The following is a 13456-nucleotide window of genomic DNA, read 5'->3' on the forward strand; positions in this document are numbered from 1 at the left end:
GTTCGCAGTCTGGCCTTTTCAGCTGTATTTCCAGCTACGTCCCTATTCCTGAATTAGGCATCTTGGCTTCAGCTTCTGGAGTGTTCAACACTGTTCCCTCTGCTTCTCCTCCTCTCTCCCCCCCACTACCCCCCATTTGTCCGTGGCCCTTTAGCTTGAATGCTCTGTTTCATCTTCAAGTCTTGGTATAGATCTTAACCTTCTTCAGCCAGTCTTCTCTGAGTCCCAAGAGAAGTCCAAAAGTGAGATGTGCAGTTACCGTGGAGCTGGGTATATAATGCCTTGCCCTTTCAAATGGATACCATTTAAATGTTGGCTTAATATTTATCAAATCTTAACATTTATAGGAAAGACTGTTTTTCTTGTCTTATATTAGTTTGTTTTTTTTGTTTTTTCTTTTCTACCCATAGGGCCCTCTTACCAGGGAAGGGCCATTGACATTTTGTCTCCAATTCTAATTTATCCCAGTGAAATCTTGACACCTCTTGCAGACTGGACCACTGGCTGGCTGTTCTGGTTGTCAGCCCTAGTCAGGTCAAGTTCCTCAAAACTGAGTCAAGCATCCTTTCTCTGGAGTCACACAGCCCCCCACCCCATGCTTCTCACTGTCGCAGCCCCATTGCTGTGTTGACTTACCTGCTTTCCTGTCTGGTCCCTGTCACACTGTAAACTCCTCATGAGCAGGGACTAGGTCTTAATCACCTGTGTGTCCCCGTTGTCACTGCTTGCCCAAGGACTTTTTCAAAGCCATAACTGTCGAATTAAATAATTCATCCACCTAAGATTTGCTGCACCAACTCTGTGCCTGCTCTTTGGTGGGGTGATAAGAATGCAAAGAAGCATTGAGTACAAGTCCTTGCCCACCAGGGGCAAAGCGGACTCTGGGGACAGCTGTTTGAGCCTCACTTGGTCCTGACTGATGTTGATAGACTACAGGTTAACAGTATGATAAGAGAAGCAGGTGGATTTGAGAGAGGTTGAGAAGGTCATTGGATACTAAGATGAAACATTTAGGATGAATCTTATGGGTGAGGAAGCATTTCTTCTCTCCAAGACCTACACAAGTTACCTAGCAACCAAGTTTGTTTCATTTGTGCGTGTGTTTACAGCATATACCGTGCATTCTTCCAAGAGAAGTTAATATTATCCACATGAATCCAACTTATAAAAAAACAGATAATATAAAGATAGGACAGGACAGATCAGAGCCATTTGTAAGGAGAGAAAGGGAAAGGGAGAAAATGGTTTCAGGAGCCTGAAATGGGAGAATTACTCAATGTGAGATAAATTTAGCACTGTTTGTCTTGGCAACCAAAGTAAGCAGAAAGAAACATGGTGGATTATAGAATTGTCCTTGCTTGAGAAAAGGAAGTTTGCAGTTTTGGGGGTTTTTGCTTTGCTTTGTTTTGTTTTCCAGAGGATATACTCCTTTTCCTGACATAATTTGCTAAGAGAGATGTTTCCTATATATACCTGTGTAAGAAGTAGTGAACAATGCCATCAACAGTTTTGAAGTTTCAGTATTTCTCACATCATTTAGAGAAGAAAACTGAGGCCCAGAAGGGTCTCACAGCCAGTGAGGAGGTGAAATTGGGATAGGAGATGTCCCAGGCTACTCTATTCTAATCTGAATATATTGAATATACTTAAATATAATTTACTTTAAAGTGCAGTGAAAATGTACGTAAAAATATGGACTCAAAGAGCACATCCAGCCTCAGTAGTCCTTGCTAGGCTATCTATTTAATGTCATTTTTATGTGATTTTAGGAGGGAGAGGAGATAAATACATGTGTTTAATAGCCATTGTTAACTGGAAGCCTCTTATTTTCATTGCCAAAGCGGAAGTTGGCTCTCATAATGGAAAACACTGACCTAGAGAATGCAGACAGAGATTTTAATTTTCACTGTCAGTAACTAGTTGTAGAGGTATGGGGGATATTCACTCACGCACTTGTTTTGTTGTAGTTTCAAACTTTAGGCTAGGCCTGAGCTCTGACCTCTCCGACTGCTGACGGAAAGATGGGGCCTTACCGCTCAGAGTGGACATAGAACGTGCACTTGCCAGCTTCTTGTCACAAAAGTACAACCTTGAACTCTTAGCTGTTCGAAACGTTTGCAAGAGCTCAAATGCAAGACATATTCACAGACAACTAATGGAAGCACACGAAATCCAGCCATTCATTCAGATAGGTGTTTTCATATGTGGGTCCTGTAAAACATTAGTTCCATGAGATGCTCAAAGACAAAAAAAGGGAAGTGCCAGTGGTCAAGCCCACACAGAAAAGTCTGCACTCTAGAACTGTCTCTTGAAGGTTCACAGGGCACCTGAGGATAATAAAAGCTCTAAGTCCTGCAGTGGTAAAACATAGCATATTTTGTTGGTTCTAAAGTGCCCAGATTTTCCACATTTTAACATTTTTGAAATTAGGATGTATTTTACTATCGATGGTTTGATAGAGTTTAATTAAAAATTGATTTTTCTTAGTGTTAGGTGAAATGCTAGTGTTTCTTATAGGTGTTGAGGGTCTTAGAGTAGATAAAATATTTTATATAATTTAGCCCAGGGTTCTCCATGGCATTCCCTTCCCTTCCCTTCCTTTTCCTCTCCTTCCTTCTTTTCTGAAGAATACTCTTGAGTATGTTACCTTCAAAATGGCTTTTCTAGAAACTCAAAATTTTTCCCTTGAGTGAAACCTGCAGATGGAGGCCACTCTGACAAGAGTTTTACTAATCTTCACATTGGTCAATGTTGGGACAGTCCTGAGAACCTTCATGAGAAACACAAGTGGGGTCCATGTGGCTGAAGGCCTTAACTGCTAGGTCACAGAGGGTCCTGGTCCTGATGACCCCAGAGTGGGATTTCTTACAGGTGTCAGGATCAGCAAAGCTGAGAAAACGCCTGCTTCTCTCTTGCCTTGGTGGTAGGATGCTAAGATTCATCCCTAACATTAGTCCAAGCCTATGTGGTATGCAGTTTCTTGAGCTCTTCTTACCCTTAACTTTGCTCTATTCTTTTTTTTTTTTTTCTTTTCTGGGATTTGATTCCCTTCCCCATTTAAAAAAAAAAGTTTCTAGTCTATGCATTTCATTACATAATTTTATTGATTCCATAGCCATTGAGGAATGAATGAATGAATGTGCAGGTAAATACGTGAATAAATAAATAAATACCCTGCCTTGAGAATTTGTATAAATGCCATTTCTCTTAGGCCCCAGTTTCCTTTTTTTTGAAAAACAAGCAAGATTGGAAGCAGTCATTTGTGCTGAAGTGGAATGAGCCCTAGATTTGGAGGAAGAAGATCCAAGTCCAGGTCCTGGCTTTTCCAAAGTGCTCATGTGATCTTGGTCAAGGGATTTAAAATGCCAAGCCTCAGGGTCCTTGGTGGCAATGTCAGAATGAAAGTACCCATCTCATGACACTGCTGTAAGGATTAAATAAAACATGCTCTTGGCTAAACATGTATAAGCTTTTGTGGTACAGGCTCTGAAGCCCCATCCAATTCTAGTATTCTCTGTAATGTGATGGGTGGGTTCAGGGTAACACATTCACTGCCTTCAGCTAAAATGCCCAGTTTGTATCTCTGTACTTATTTTATGTTTTTCATTTTGGCATGTGTATAAATATAGTTTCATGCAGATCTTGGCTGGTTTCCTGTGAGCCTACACTCTTTAGAATTTCTGTAAGAAAATCTCCCAGACGACAGAATGTTCTAAAGGAGCTGTATAATTATGTCGCATGGTACAAAAATAAGATTAAAAAAAAAATAGAAACCAACAACTAAATAGACCTTTGCATAAATCATCCTGTGCCCTGAGGTGGCTTGGGGGAAAGAGTTGCTCACGTTTTAAAACTCAAAGGATCATTTGCATTTATGAGTTCTTTCTCTCTCTCTCTCTCTCTCTGTCTGTCTCTCTCTCGCGCGCGCGCGCGCTCTCTCTCTCTCTCTCTCTCTCTCACCCTACATCTCTAAGGGTCTTACTAAGCGAACCCGGCCTTTTATCTCCCTTCCTTCCTCTCCTGCTGAGCTACAGTCTTTTCTCACCCCCAGGCAAAAGAAAATCACCATGCACCTACAGTTGTAATATGGCTAAAGTCATACACACACATACACACACATTCATATACACACTTCTTGAAATAGGAGCTCCAGGTTTAATTCCTAGCACCACTCTTGCCAAGGTGTATCTCCATGGGCAAGTCACTTCACTTCCCTAAACTTCAGTTTTCTCATCTGAAAAGGGGAGCAACAACTCCCTGTGAAGGTTGTATATTACTTTCCTGGTGCTTCCGCAATGCATTACCACAAACTTAGTACCTTCAAACAATACAGATTTATTATTTTATGGTTCTGGAGGGCAGAAGTTCTAAAATCTAGGCATCGGCAGAACTTCAAGGCCGGAGACATAGTCTCTGTGTCTGTTTGTCTGTCTGTCTCTTTCCTCTGCTTCCAAGTTGCATCTCCTTCTCTGATCCTGACACTCTTCTCTACCTCATATGCTCCTATAAGGACCCTTTTGATTACATTGAGTCCACCCAGGTAATCCAGAATAATTGTCCCATCTCAAAATTCTTAACTTAATCACATCTGCAAAGTTCCTTTTTCCATGTAAGGTAACATTTCATGGGTTCTGGGGATTAGGAGATGGATGTTTTGGGGGAACCATTATTCTATCCACTACAGATTGCAATAAGGAGAAAACTATATAGAAAAAAAAAATTTCACTAGACTGTGGAATCTTGAATGCAGAACTGAGCTTTGTGTATACATGTGTGTACGTACATACATATATATGCACATGTAGGCACACGCACACATATATATGCATGTATGCATATGCATGTATCTATGTGCATATATAATGTGTATATTCAACTTATATGTAATAATTACACATGTATAAATATATAAAGTTATATATTTAAAATATATGTATAATGTATGTTTATATGTACAATGTATTTCCAATGAATGGCACAGATAATTTCCCAATTACGTAGTTTGAAGCAAAAAAAAAAAAAAAAAAATCAGAAAAGGGTAACTCTGTTGGCTTTAAGAAATCTGGATCTAGAAAGAGGCCAGCAACTAAGATCTGAGAACCAGTGGAAGTAGATGTACATTCTCTGGGAAGTGTAAATTGGCTAATAGGTTAAGCAGCAATCATAGGTAATACTAGCATAATCACAGTAACATTAATCATCATCATCACAGCAGCTGATGCATTAATTGGCCACTACATCATAGATACTACTTTATCCTTTATGTAAGTTATCTCTAATTCTCACATCAACCCTATGATAAGGATTATTATTATCCCCATTTAATAGATAATGACACTGAGGCCTAGGGTAGTTAACAGACTTGATCAGGGTCACACAGCTGGGAGGTGGTACAGCCTCTCTTTGACCACAGCTTTAATTAGATCCAGAATCTGAACTTGACATTGTGTGTCTCCTTCAGGTAAGGGGGCCTGGAATCTCAATAAATTCACCAAAGTAGAAATTATACAAGCTACATTCTCAGACTAGAATGTGATAATATTAGATATTAACAGCAATCTATCTAGCATATGAATCTATATATTTGGGAATTACAAAAAGCAAAACCTTCTAAATAACACTTGGGTAAATAAAAAAATCAAACTTAAATGATCACCTCTTTAGCAGCGAGCAGGAGCTGGAAAGCTGCATATGAAACTCATGGAACAGAGGCAAAGCAGTAGTCAGAAGCTCCGTGGCATTTACTAAGAAGAAAGAAAGACCGAAAATAAACAAATGAAGCATTCAACTCCAGAAGCCAGAAAAAGAGTTATAAAACAAACTGAAAGAAAGCAGCAGGAAGGAATTAATACAAGTAAAAGCTGAAATACATGACATAGAAAAAAAAAAAGGAGCCTTGCCAGTAAAATGCAAAAGCTTCTTCGAAGGAGAGAGAGAGAACGTAAACACATTAGTAATGAGCTAGGGGCATAACCATAGAAGCACAGAAGATAAAACAAATTTAATGAGAACACTGTGTGCAAATGTATGCCAATAAATTTAAAAGGCTTGATAAAATGCATTATTTCCTTAGAAAATATAAATTACCAAGTTTGAGTCATGATGCTGTAGAAAATCTAAATAGCCAAATAAAATAAAATGATAAGAGAGCTAAATGTCTACAATTGAAAAGAAGACATCAAGCCCAGGTGACTTTATATGCAGGTCTTACCAAATCATTAAGGAATGGATAACCTCTATCTTATGTAAACCGATCCAGAGAAAGAAAATAAAGGACAGTTTTCTAATTTATCCCATAATCCTAGCATAATCTGAATACCCAAACTGGGCAAATATATACTCATTCATCCAGAAAAATCTGGTTGATGTATTAGAACTGATGGGCTCCTTATGTGGTAGGATGAAAGATCAACTTTCAAAAATCAAGAATAACTTTCCTCAATATCAGCAATAACTAACTAGAAAATATAAGGGAAAACAAACATGAAAACTGATCATATTCCTCAAGTGGAAAATACTGTAATAATAGAAGCTATCACTCTACTATATCCTTGTGCACACTGTATTTCAGACACAACTCATTTAATCCTCACAGTGGCTCTGTGCAGTGGGAACTTCTTCATAGATAAGCAAAGGAAGTACAGAGAGGTTAAGCATTTTGTCCAGGGTCACACAGCAAAAAATGGTGGAATCTGGATTTGGACTATTGTGGTCTGGATCCAAAACACCTGCTTGTAACCTCTACCCTAGTGCATTGCATAAATACCTATGAATAAACCCCCACCAGATATGTGCAAGATTTTTATGACCGAAAGTCTAAAACTTCAGCGAAGGTTTTAAAAGAACACTTGCTAAATGGAGATGCAAACTATGTTCCTGAATTAGAAGACTCCCAACTGTAAAGATGCTGTATCAATCAGCCAGGATAAGATAGGCTTTGTTGCTGTAACAAATAAAGCCTCCCAAACCAGGAGATTGCACACAGAAGTTGATTTCTGGTTCACACAAGGTCCATTGTAATTGAGGCAGCATTCTTCCATCCTGCAGTATGGATCTGGAACACGTGATCTCCAAGCTTGCCATAGCAAGGGAAGAGAGGGCTTGAGAATCATGCAACATGTTTGTAAGGGCTGGATCTGCAATGACTTATATCACAGCAACACAGATTGCATCTCTCAGAATCCCTTCACGTGGTCCCTTAAACCCAACTGCAAGGGCAGCCTAGATGCGTAGTCTACAGGGTGTCCACAAAGAGGATCCAGTGTGGTGAACATAAGACATCATCTCTCTGCCACAGTTGTCAACAGTGCTCAGCACAGAGTTGACTCTCAATGCATATGTCTTAAAGGAAAAAAAAATTAACAACTTTCCCTCATTTAGTCTACAAATTCAATTTAGACAAGCCAAAATTCCACTAAAGTTTTACATGAAATTTGACAAACCAACTCTAAACTTTATCTGAAGGGAAAAATGAGTAAGAACAGTGAGGAAATTTTGAAATAGGAAATCAGTGTTCTTGACAGGGAGAAGCCTTACCTTGCTACATTCAAAACATGCCATAAAACTCTATTAATGAAAATAGTGCAGAATTATTGCAGGAATATACAGATAATTAAATAAAATTTCCAACTATGTATATGTGGTACACATAAGGATTTAATACATGACAAAAAGGCATTTCAAACTACTTAGGGAAAGGATGGCTCCTTCAGATAATCATCTACCCATTTTAAAAATAATTAAGTTAAATAACCACTCCCACCATGCACAGAAATAAGCGCCACACAGATTAAATAACCAAAGATGAAAAAACTGTATAAATACGAGAAGAATATAAAGAAAGATTGGTTATTTTTGGCATCTTTGTGGCTTCCTAAGCATCACACAAAATTCAAAAGCAATAAAGGACCAGGATAAAGAGGTTATAAGACATCAAAAGCAATATTAAAATGCAAGTACAGACTGGAAGAAAATTTAGAAGGTGAAAGATAACTACTGAGAAAATATACAAAACATATACAAACCAATAAGGAAAAAGACAAGTCTCACAAAACATGAATGGATAATGAGAAATACAGAATGAGAAATACAAATGACCACGGCATGAAAAGATGGTGAACCTCACCAGTAATCAGGGAAATGCAAATCCAAACAAAAATGATTAATTTTTGCCATCCCAGATTGGCAATAATGAACATGACAGATATGGAGAAATGAGTTCTCTCATTCATCAGTGATAGGATTGTAAACTGGCAGTGCCTCTACAGATAGCCATTTAGTAGATCTATCAAAATTTTAAAATTCATAAAACATTGATCCAGCAATCCCTCTTTTAAGAATTTGTTTTATAAAAAATAAACTCAAAATGGATTAAAGACCTAAATGTACGGCCAGACACTATCAAACTCTTAGAGGAAAGCATAGGCAGAACACTCCATGACATAAATCACAACAAGACCCTTTTTGACCCACCTCCTAGAGAAATGGAAATAAAAACAAAAATAAACAAATGGGACCTAATGAAACTTAAAAGCTTTTGCACAGCAAAGGAAACCATAAACAAGATGAAAAGACAACCCTCAGAATGGGAGAAAATATTTGCAAACGAAACAACTGACAAAGGATTAATCTCCAAAATTTACAAGCAGCTCATGTAGCTCAATATCAAAACAACAAACAACCCGATCCAAAAATGGGCAGAAGACCTAAATAGACATTTCTCCAAAGAAGATATACAGATTGCCAACAGACACATGAAAGGATGCTCAACATCACTAATCATTAGAGAAATGCAAATCAAGACTCCAATGAGGTATCACCTCACACCAGTCAGAATGGCCATCATCAAAAAATCTACAAACAATAAATGCTGGAGAGGGTGTGGAGAAAAGGGAACCCTCTTGCACTGTTGGTGGGAATGTAAATTGATACAGCCACTATGGAGAACAGTATGGAGGTTCCTCAAAAAACTAAAAATAGAACTACCATATGACCCAGCAATCCCACTACTGGGCATATACCTTGAGAAAACCATAATTCAAAAAGAATCATGTACCACAATGTTCATTGCAGCTCTATATACAATAGCCAGGACGTGGAAGCAACCTAAGTGACCATCGACAGATGAACGGATAAAGAAGATGTGGCACATATATACAATGGAATATTACTCAGCCATAAAAAGAAACTAAACTGAGTTATTTGTAGTGAGGTGGATGGACCTAGAGACTGTCATACAGAGTGAAGTAAGTCAGAAAGAGAAAAGCAAATACCGTATGCTAACACATATATATAGAATCTAAAAAAAAAAAAAAAGTTCTGAGTTCTGAAGAACCTAGGGGCAGGACAGGAATAAAGACGCAGACCTACTAGAGAATGGACTTGAGGACACAGGGAGGGGGAAGGGTAAGCTGGGGCGAAGTGAAAGAGTGGCATGGACATATATACACTACCAAATGTGAAATAGATAGCTAGTGGGAAGCAGCCGCATAGCACAGGGAGATCAGCTCGGTGCTTGTGACCACCTAGAGGGGTGGGATAGGGAGGGTGGGAGGGTGACGCAGGAGGGAGGGGATATGGGGATATATGTATATGTATAGCTGATTCACTTTGTTATAAAGCAGAAACTAACACACCATTGTAAAGCAATTATGCTCCACTAAAGATGGTTAAAAAAAAAAAAAAAAGATCTGTTTTATAGAAACACACACATGCGTAGTGATATATGTACAAAATTCTTCACTGTGGCACCATTTGTAATAACAAACAGCTATAAACAACCAAAATGCCCATCAATAAAGATTAGGTAAAATCATTATGGTACATTCATACTGTGCAATGCCAAACAGTCATTAAAAAGATCGATCTATATGTATACTGATTTGAAAAGATCTCCAAGAAATTATATTAGGTACAAATGCATATCTCACAGCAATGTATAGGGTAATTCTGTTTATGAGTTTATTATGAAAAATTATAATTTTAAAATATATATGATATAAAAAATTAAAATAATATATTTTATATTATAAAAAGTGTAATACGTATATAGTAGATCTCTAAATGCATTGAAAAAACCCTACAAGAATACATAATTATTAACAATGATGACCACTGGAACAGGAAGTAAGGATATGTGTGGAGTGGAGTGGGAAATGAAGAACTTCTGTGTTTTACTCTATAGACTGTGATAATATCTAATCTTTTACAACAACAATGTATTCATTCATAGGTGCGTGTGTGTGTGTGTGTGTGTGTGTGTGTGTGTATGTGTACGTGTATGTGTGAGAGAGGCGGGCGGGGGGAGGGAGAGAGAGAAGAGCGTGAGATCTACCCAGTATATGATTTCTCGTATTTGCTAGGAACCTTTTGGAATAAATGGATGGAACTATACTTTATTGAGAACTTACCATATACTCCGCACATTTATATAACTCACTTTATCTGTACTGAAACTTTATGAAGGGAGAGTTGCATGTATCTAATAGATGCAAAAAGAAGGATAGACTTGACCAAGGTACCAGGATAGCCCTCCTTCCAAGAACTTTCCACTGTACTTTGGGCAGGAGCATGTAAACATTGGAAAGACAGTCGGTGCATCTGTGCAATACACTGGGAGTTAGAGGAAAACAAGGACAGAGTGACAGCTTGCTTCAGACGTAAGGTGTTCTGAGTTTTCAATAGGAGTGATCTTGGGTCATGTTTTCAGCTCTGCCTGCCTACTTCCTGCCTTCAGTTGGGTTCTATGTCTCTAGCATCAGCTAGTGGTTCCTGCATCCTGGGTACACTTTCTTCCCAAACCATGTCACAGAGCCTCTCCCTTCTCCTACATGAGGCTTTTTGCAGTCAGATTCAATACATCTTCACTTCATCCCATGGAAGAAAGGCCGATACGAGACTGACTACTTTCTACTGACTCCAATTAGCATAGTGTAACCAGGGTCATATCATGCAAATAAGAACAACTGGATTTGGAAAAAACAAGTGAGGGAAAAGTTACCTTTGTTGCTAAACAGACCTGATTTTGAGTGCCAGCTTTGCCACTTACTCATGGTGTGACATGCTTTATTTCTTGGCTCCTCATGTCGCTCTCTGTAAAGCAGGAATGATGATACTACCTTTTTCGTGGTTCGAGAATAAACATACAAAGTGCCTAGTCAATAGCATATGCTCAACAAGTAAATACCACCACTGCCACCATTACACCCTCTCTATATTTATTTTGTTAAGTACACTGCAATTTCTAACTGTTTATGCAGTCAGTGTATCATGGAACCTCATAACAGCCTAGTGTATTAATGTAGGGTAGTAGTGTCTACCCCCTTTTACAGATGAGGAAACTGGAAACCAAAGAGGTAAAATGACTTGCCTGGCTTCACATACATCACAAGGAACAAAGATGACGTTTTGCAGCTATCTTCAATTGTACAGCCTCTTCTCTTGTGTGTCGTATTTATTATGTGCACCCTACCCTCAGTGCCTAGCAAAGGACCATGAACAGATAGACATTCACAGAATTTCAGTTTCTGAATTGATTTTCCATAGGCTAGGACCTCTGCTTTCTCTTTCCCCCCCCACCCCCATGCCTCTCTAAGAGATTTCTTTCCCACTGTAAACATCCCAAATTGCAAATATTTTTTCCACACCCCATTCAGATGCCTGTTTGGGCCATAGTGGAGCCCATCCCAGTTTCAAAGGTGTGTCAAGGGCCCTTCTGCTGTCAGGATTAGGTGTTTAGAGACCAACAGAAGCTGCTAACATTGCTAATAGAGCAGAAGCTGTGGCTGCTGCCCCCCTCCCCCCCCCCCATGCGCTGTCCATGGTCCTGGAAGGATCACCTCTGAGCTACAAGGGCAATAAAAACCTTGTTTTTGCTACAGTCTTCAACCTTGGCCAGCAGATACACTGGGAATAGGTTCTGGTTTGAGAAGCTAGTTGATAATTCCCTGTGAATTGGTCTGTCATGCTTTTTAAAGTTTGTGTGTTCATGGAAAACAGTTTTTAAATTTGCTTTGTGTATGGATGTGCTCTCTGACTTCCCCCTCGACTCCTCCAAAATGTCACAAATGACTTTCCTTGAATTTACCAATTTGCAGGATTAATGTGCTTCTCTCTAGACACCTGTGCCCTAGATAGATTCCAGCCAGAATAGCTGTGTATCCATTGCTAAATTCTGACCTGTTTTGCAGGCAAAGGAGGCCTTGGTTTTAGGTCACCCCCGATGGGGGCATTCAGCATGCGAGCTAACTCTCGGCCCTGTTTTATCATGCAGTTGTGTGGAGGAGTTCAAGCTGGCTCCTGATGGAAAATCCTGCCTAATGCTCTCAGATGTCTGCGAGGGCCCCAAGTGCCTCAAACCTGACTCCAAGTTCAACAACACCCTCTTTGGAGAGATGCTACATGGTTACAACAACCGGACCCAGCATGTGAACCAAGGCCAAGTCTTCCAGATGACCTTTAGGTATGGGACAGACACCTGCACTTCACTCCTCAAGTCACTGACCCGAAATCTGGGCAGGGGGAGGAAGCCGTGGGCACCATGGGATAGAGGTCTATTACACTGGTCAGCATCTCCCCCAAATCACTAATGCCTATGCATGAAGTATCAGCAGTCAGCAAAGTCCATTCCCTGAAGTTCCTTTTCCACTGACCTAGCCTTTATTTATCCCACCCTCCCATTTTCTAACTCTATCCACATATTTGCAATTCAATCTTAAGTCATCCTGTAAGTACAGTTAATGGAATTTCTAATGTGATTAATCTTTCCGTCTATTAAAAATAAGTATCTTATGTAGGCTATTCAGGCAGTTCAAAAATAAAGACATTTAATGAACAAGAAAATAAAAATGCCCATCACCCAGAAATAGCCAGAATTAACATTTTCTTGAACATTCTTAAAACACCTCTCTCTCTCTCTTTCCCTCTCTATCTGTATATCAATGTACACACACACATACACACACACACCACACAAACACACAAACATGCCAACTTTCAGTAAAGCTGTTTAGAAATTGCTTTTTTTGCTCATCAGTATGTCAAAGACCTCTTTCCCTGTTAATAAATACAGAGGTACATATGAAATTAAAAGATTGAGACTACTCTCACATAAGAATAAACAGAACAGGGACTGGGTTGGCCAAATTTTATGAAGATTAGACATGCAGTGTCCTTGTGAACGTCTTCTTGGGAGAGTTGAAGAAACTGGGGCTGTTCTATCTGGAGAAGAAAGGCCTTAGGTGGGATTTATTCATGCCTCAAAATCTGAAAGCCATAAGATGGTAGCATGGGAAGAACTGTTCCGTGTATAAGAAATGATTATCTTAAAAAAAACCCTATACTTTTAGACAGTTTTGCATAAAAATGTAATAGGATATTATCACAAAGAAGGGTTCTCCCTACCATCTGAGGTCATGTCAACAAAAGTCAGAACTGGAAAGACACATCACCGTTATAA

General features: G+C 39.1%; 1 protein-coding gene across 4 annotated transcripts in view; it reads left to right on the forward strand.

Annotated features, from left to right (window-relative positions):
• ASTN2 (astrotactin 2) overlaps positions 1 to 13456 on the forward strand; it is an 899407-nt gene that overhangs the window by 572956 nt on the left and 312995 nt on the right. For all 4 annotated transcript variants that reach the window (XM_068552572.1, XM_068552571.1, XM_068552573.1 and 1 more), the window contains one exon: positions 12272 to 12460. In XM_068552572.1, the coding sequence (XP_068408673.1) occupies positions 12272 to 12460 (189 nt within the window). The remainder of the gene's footprint in view (positions 1 to 12271; positions 12461 to 13456) is intronic.

This window comes from Eschrichtius robustus, chromosome 10 (genome assembly GCF_028021215.1).
Source record: "Eschrichtius robustus isolate mEscRob2 chromosome 10, mEscRob2.pri, whole genome shotgun sequence".
Taxonomy (NCBI): domain Eukaryota; kingdom Metazoa; phylum Chordata; class Mammalia; order Artiodactyla; family Eschrichtiidae; genus Eschrichtius; species Eschrichtius robustus.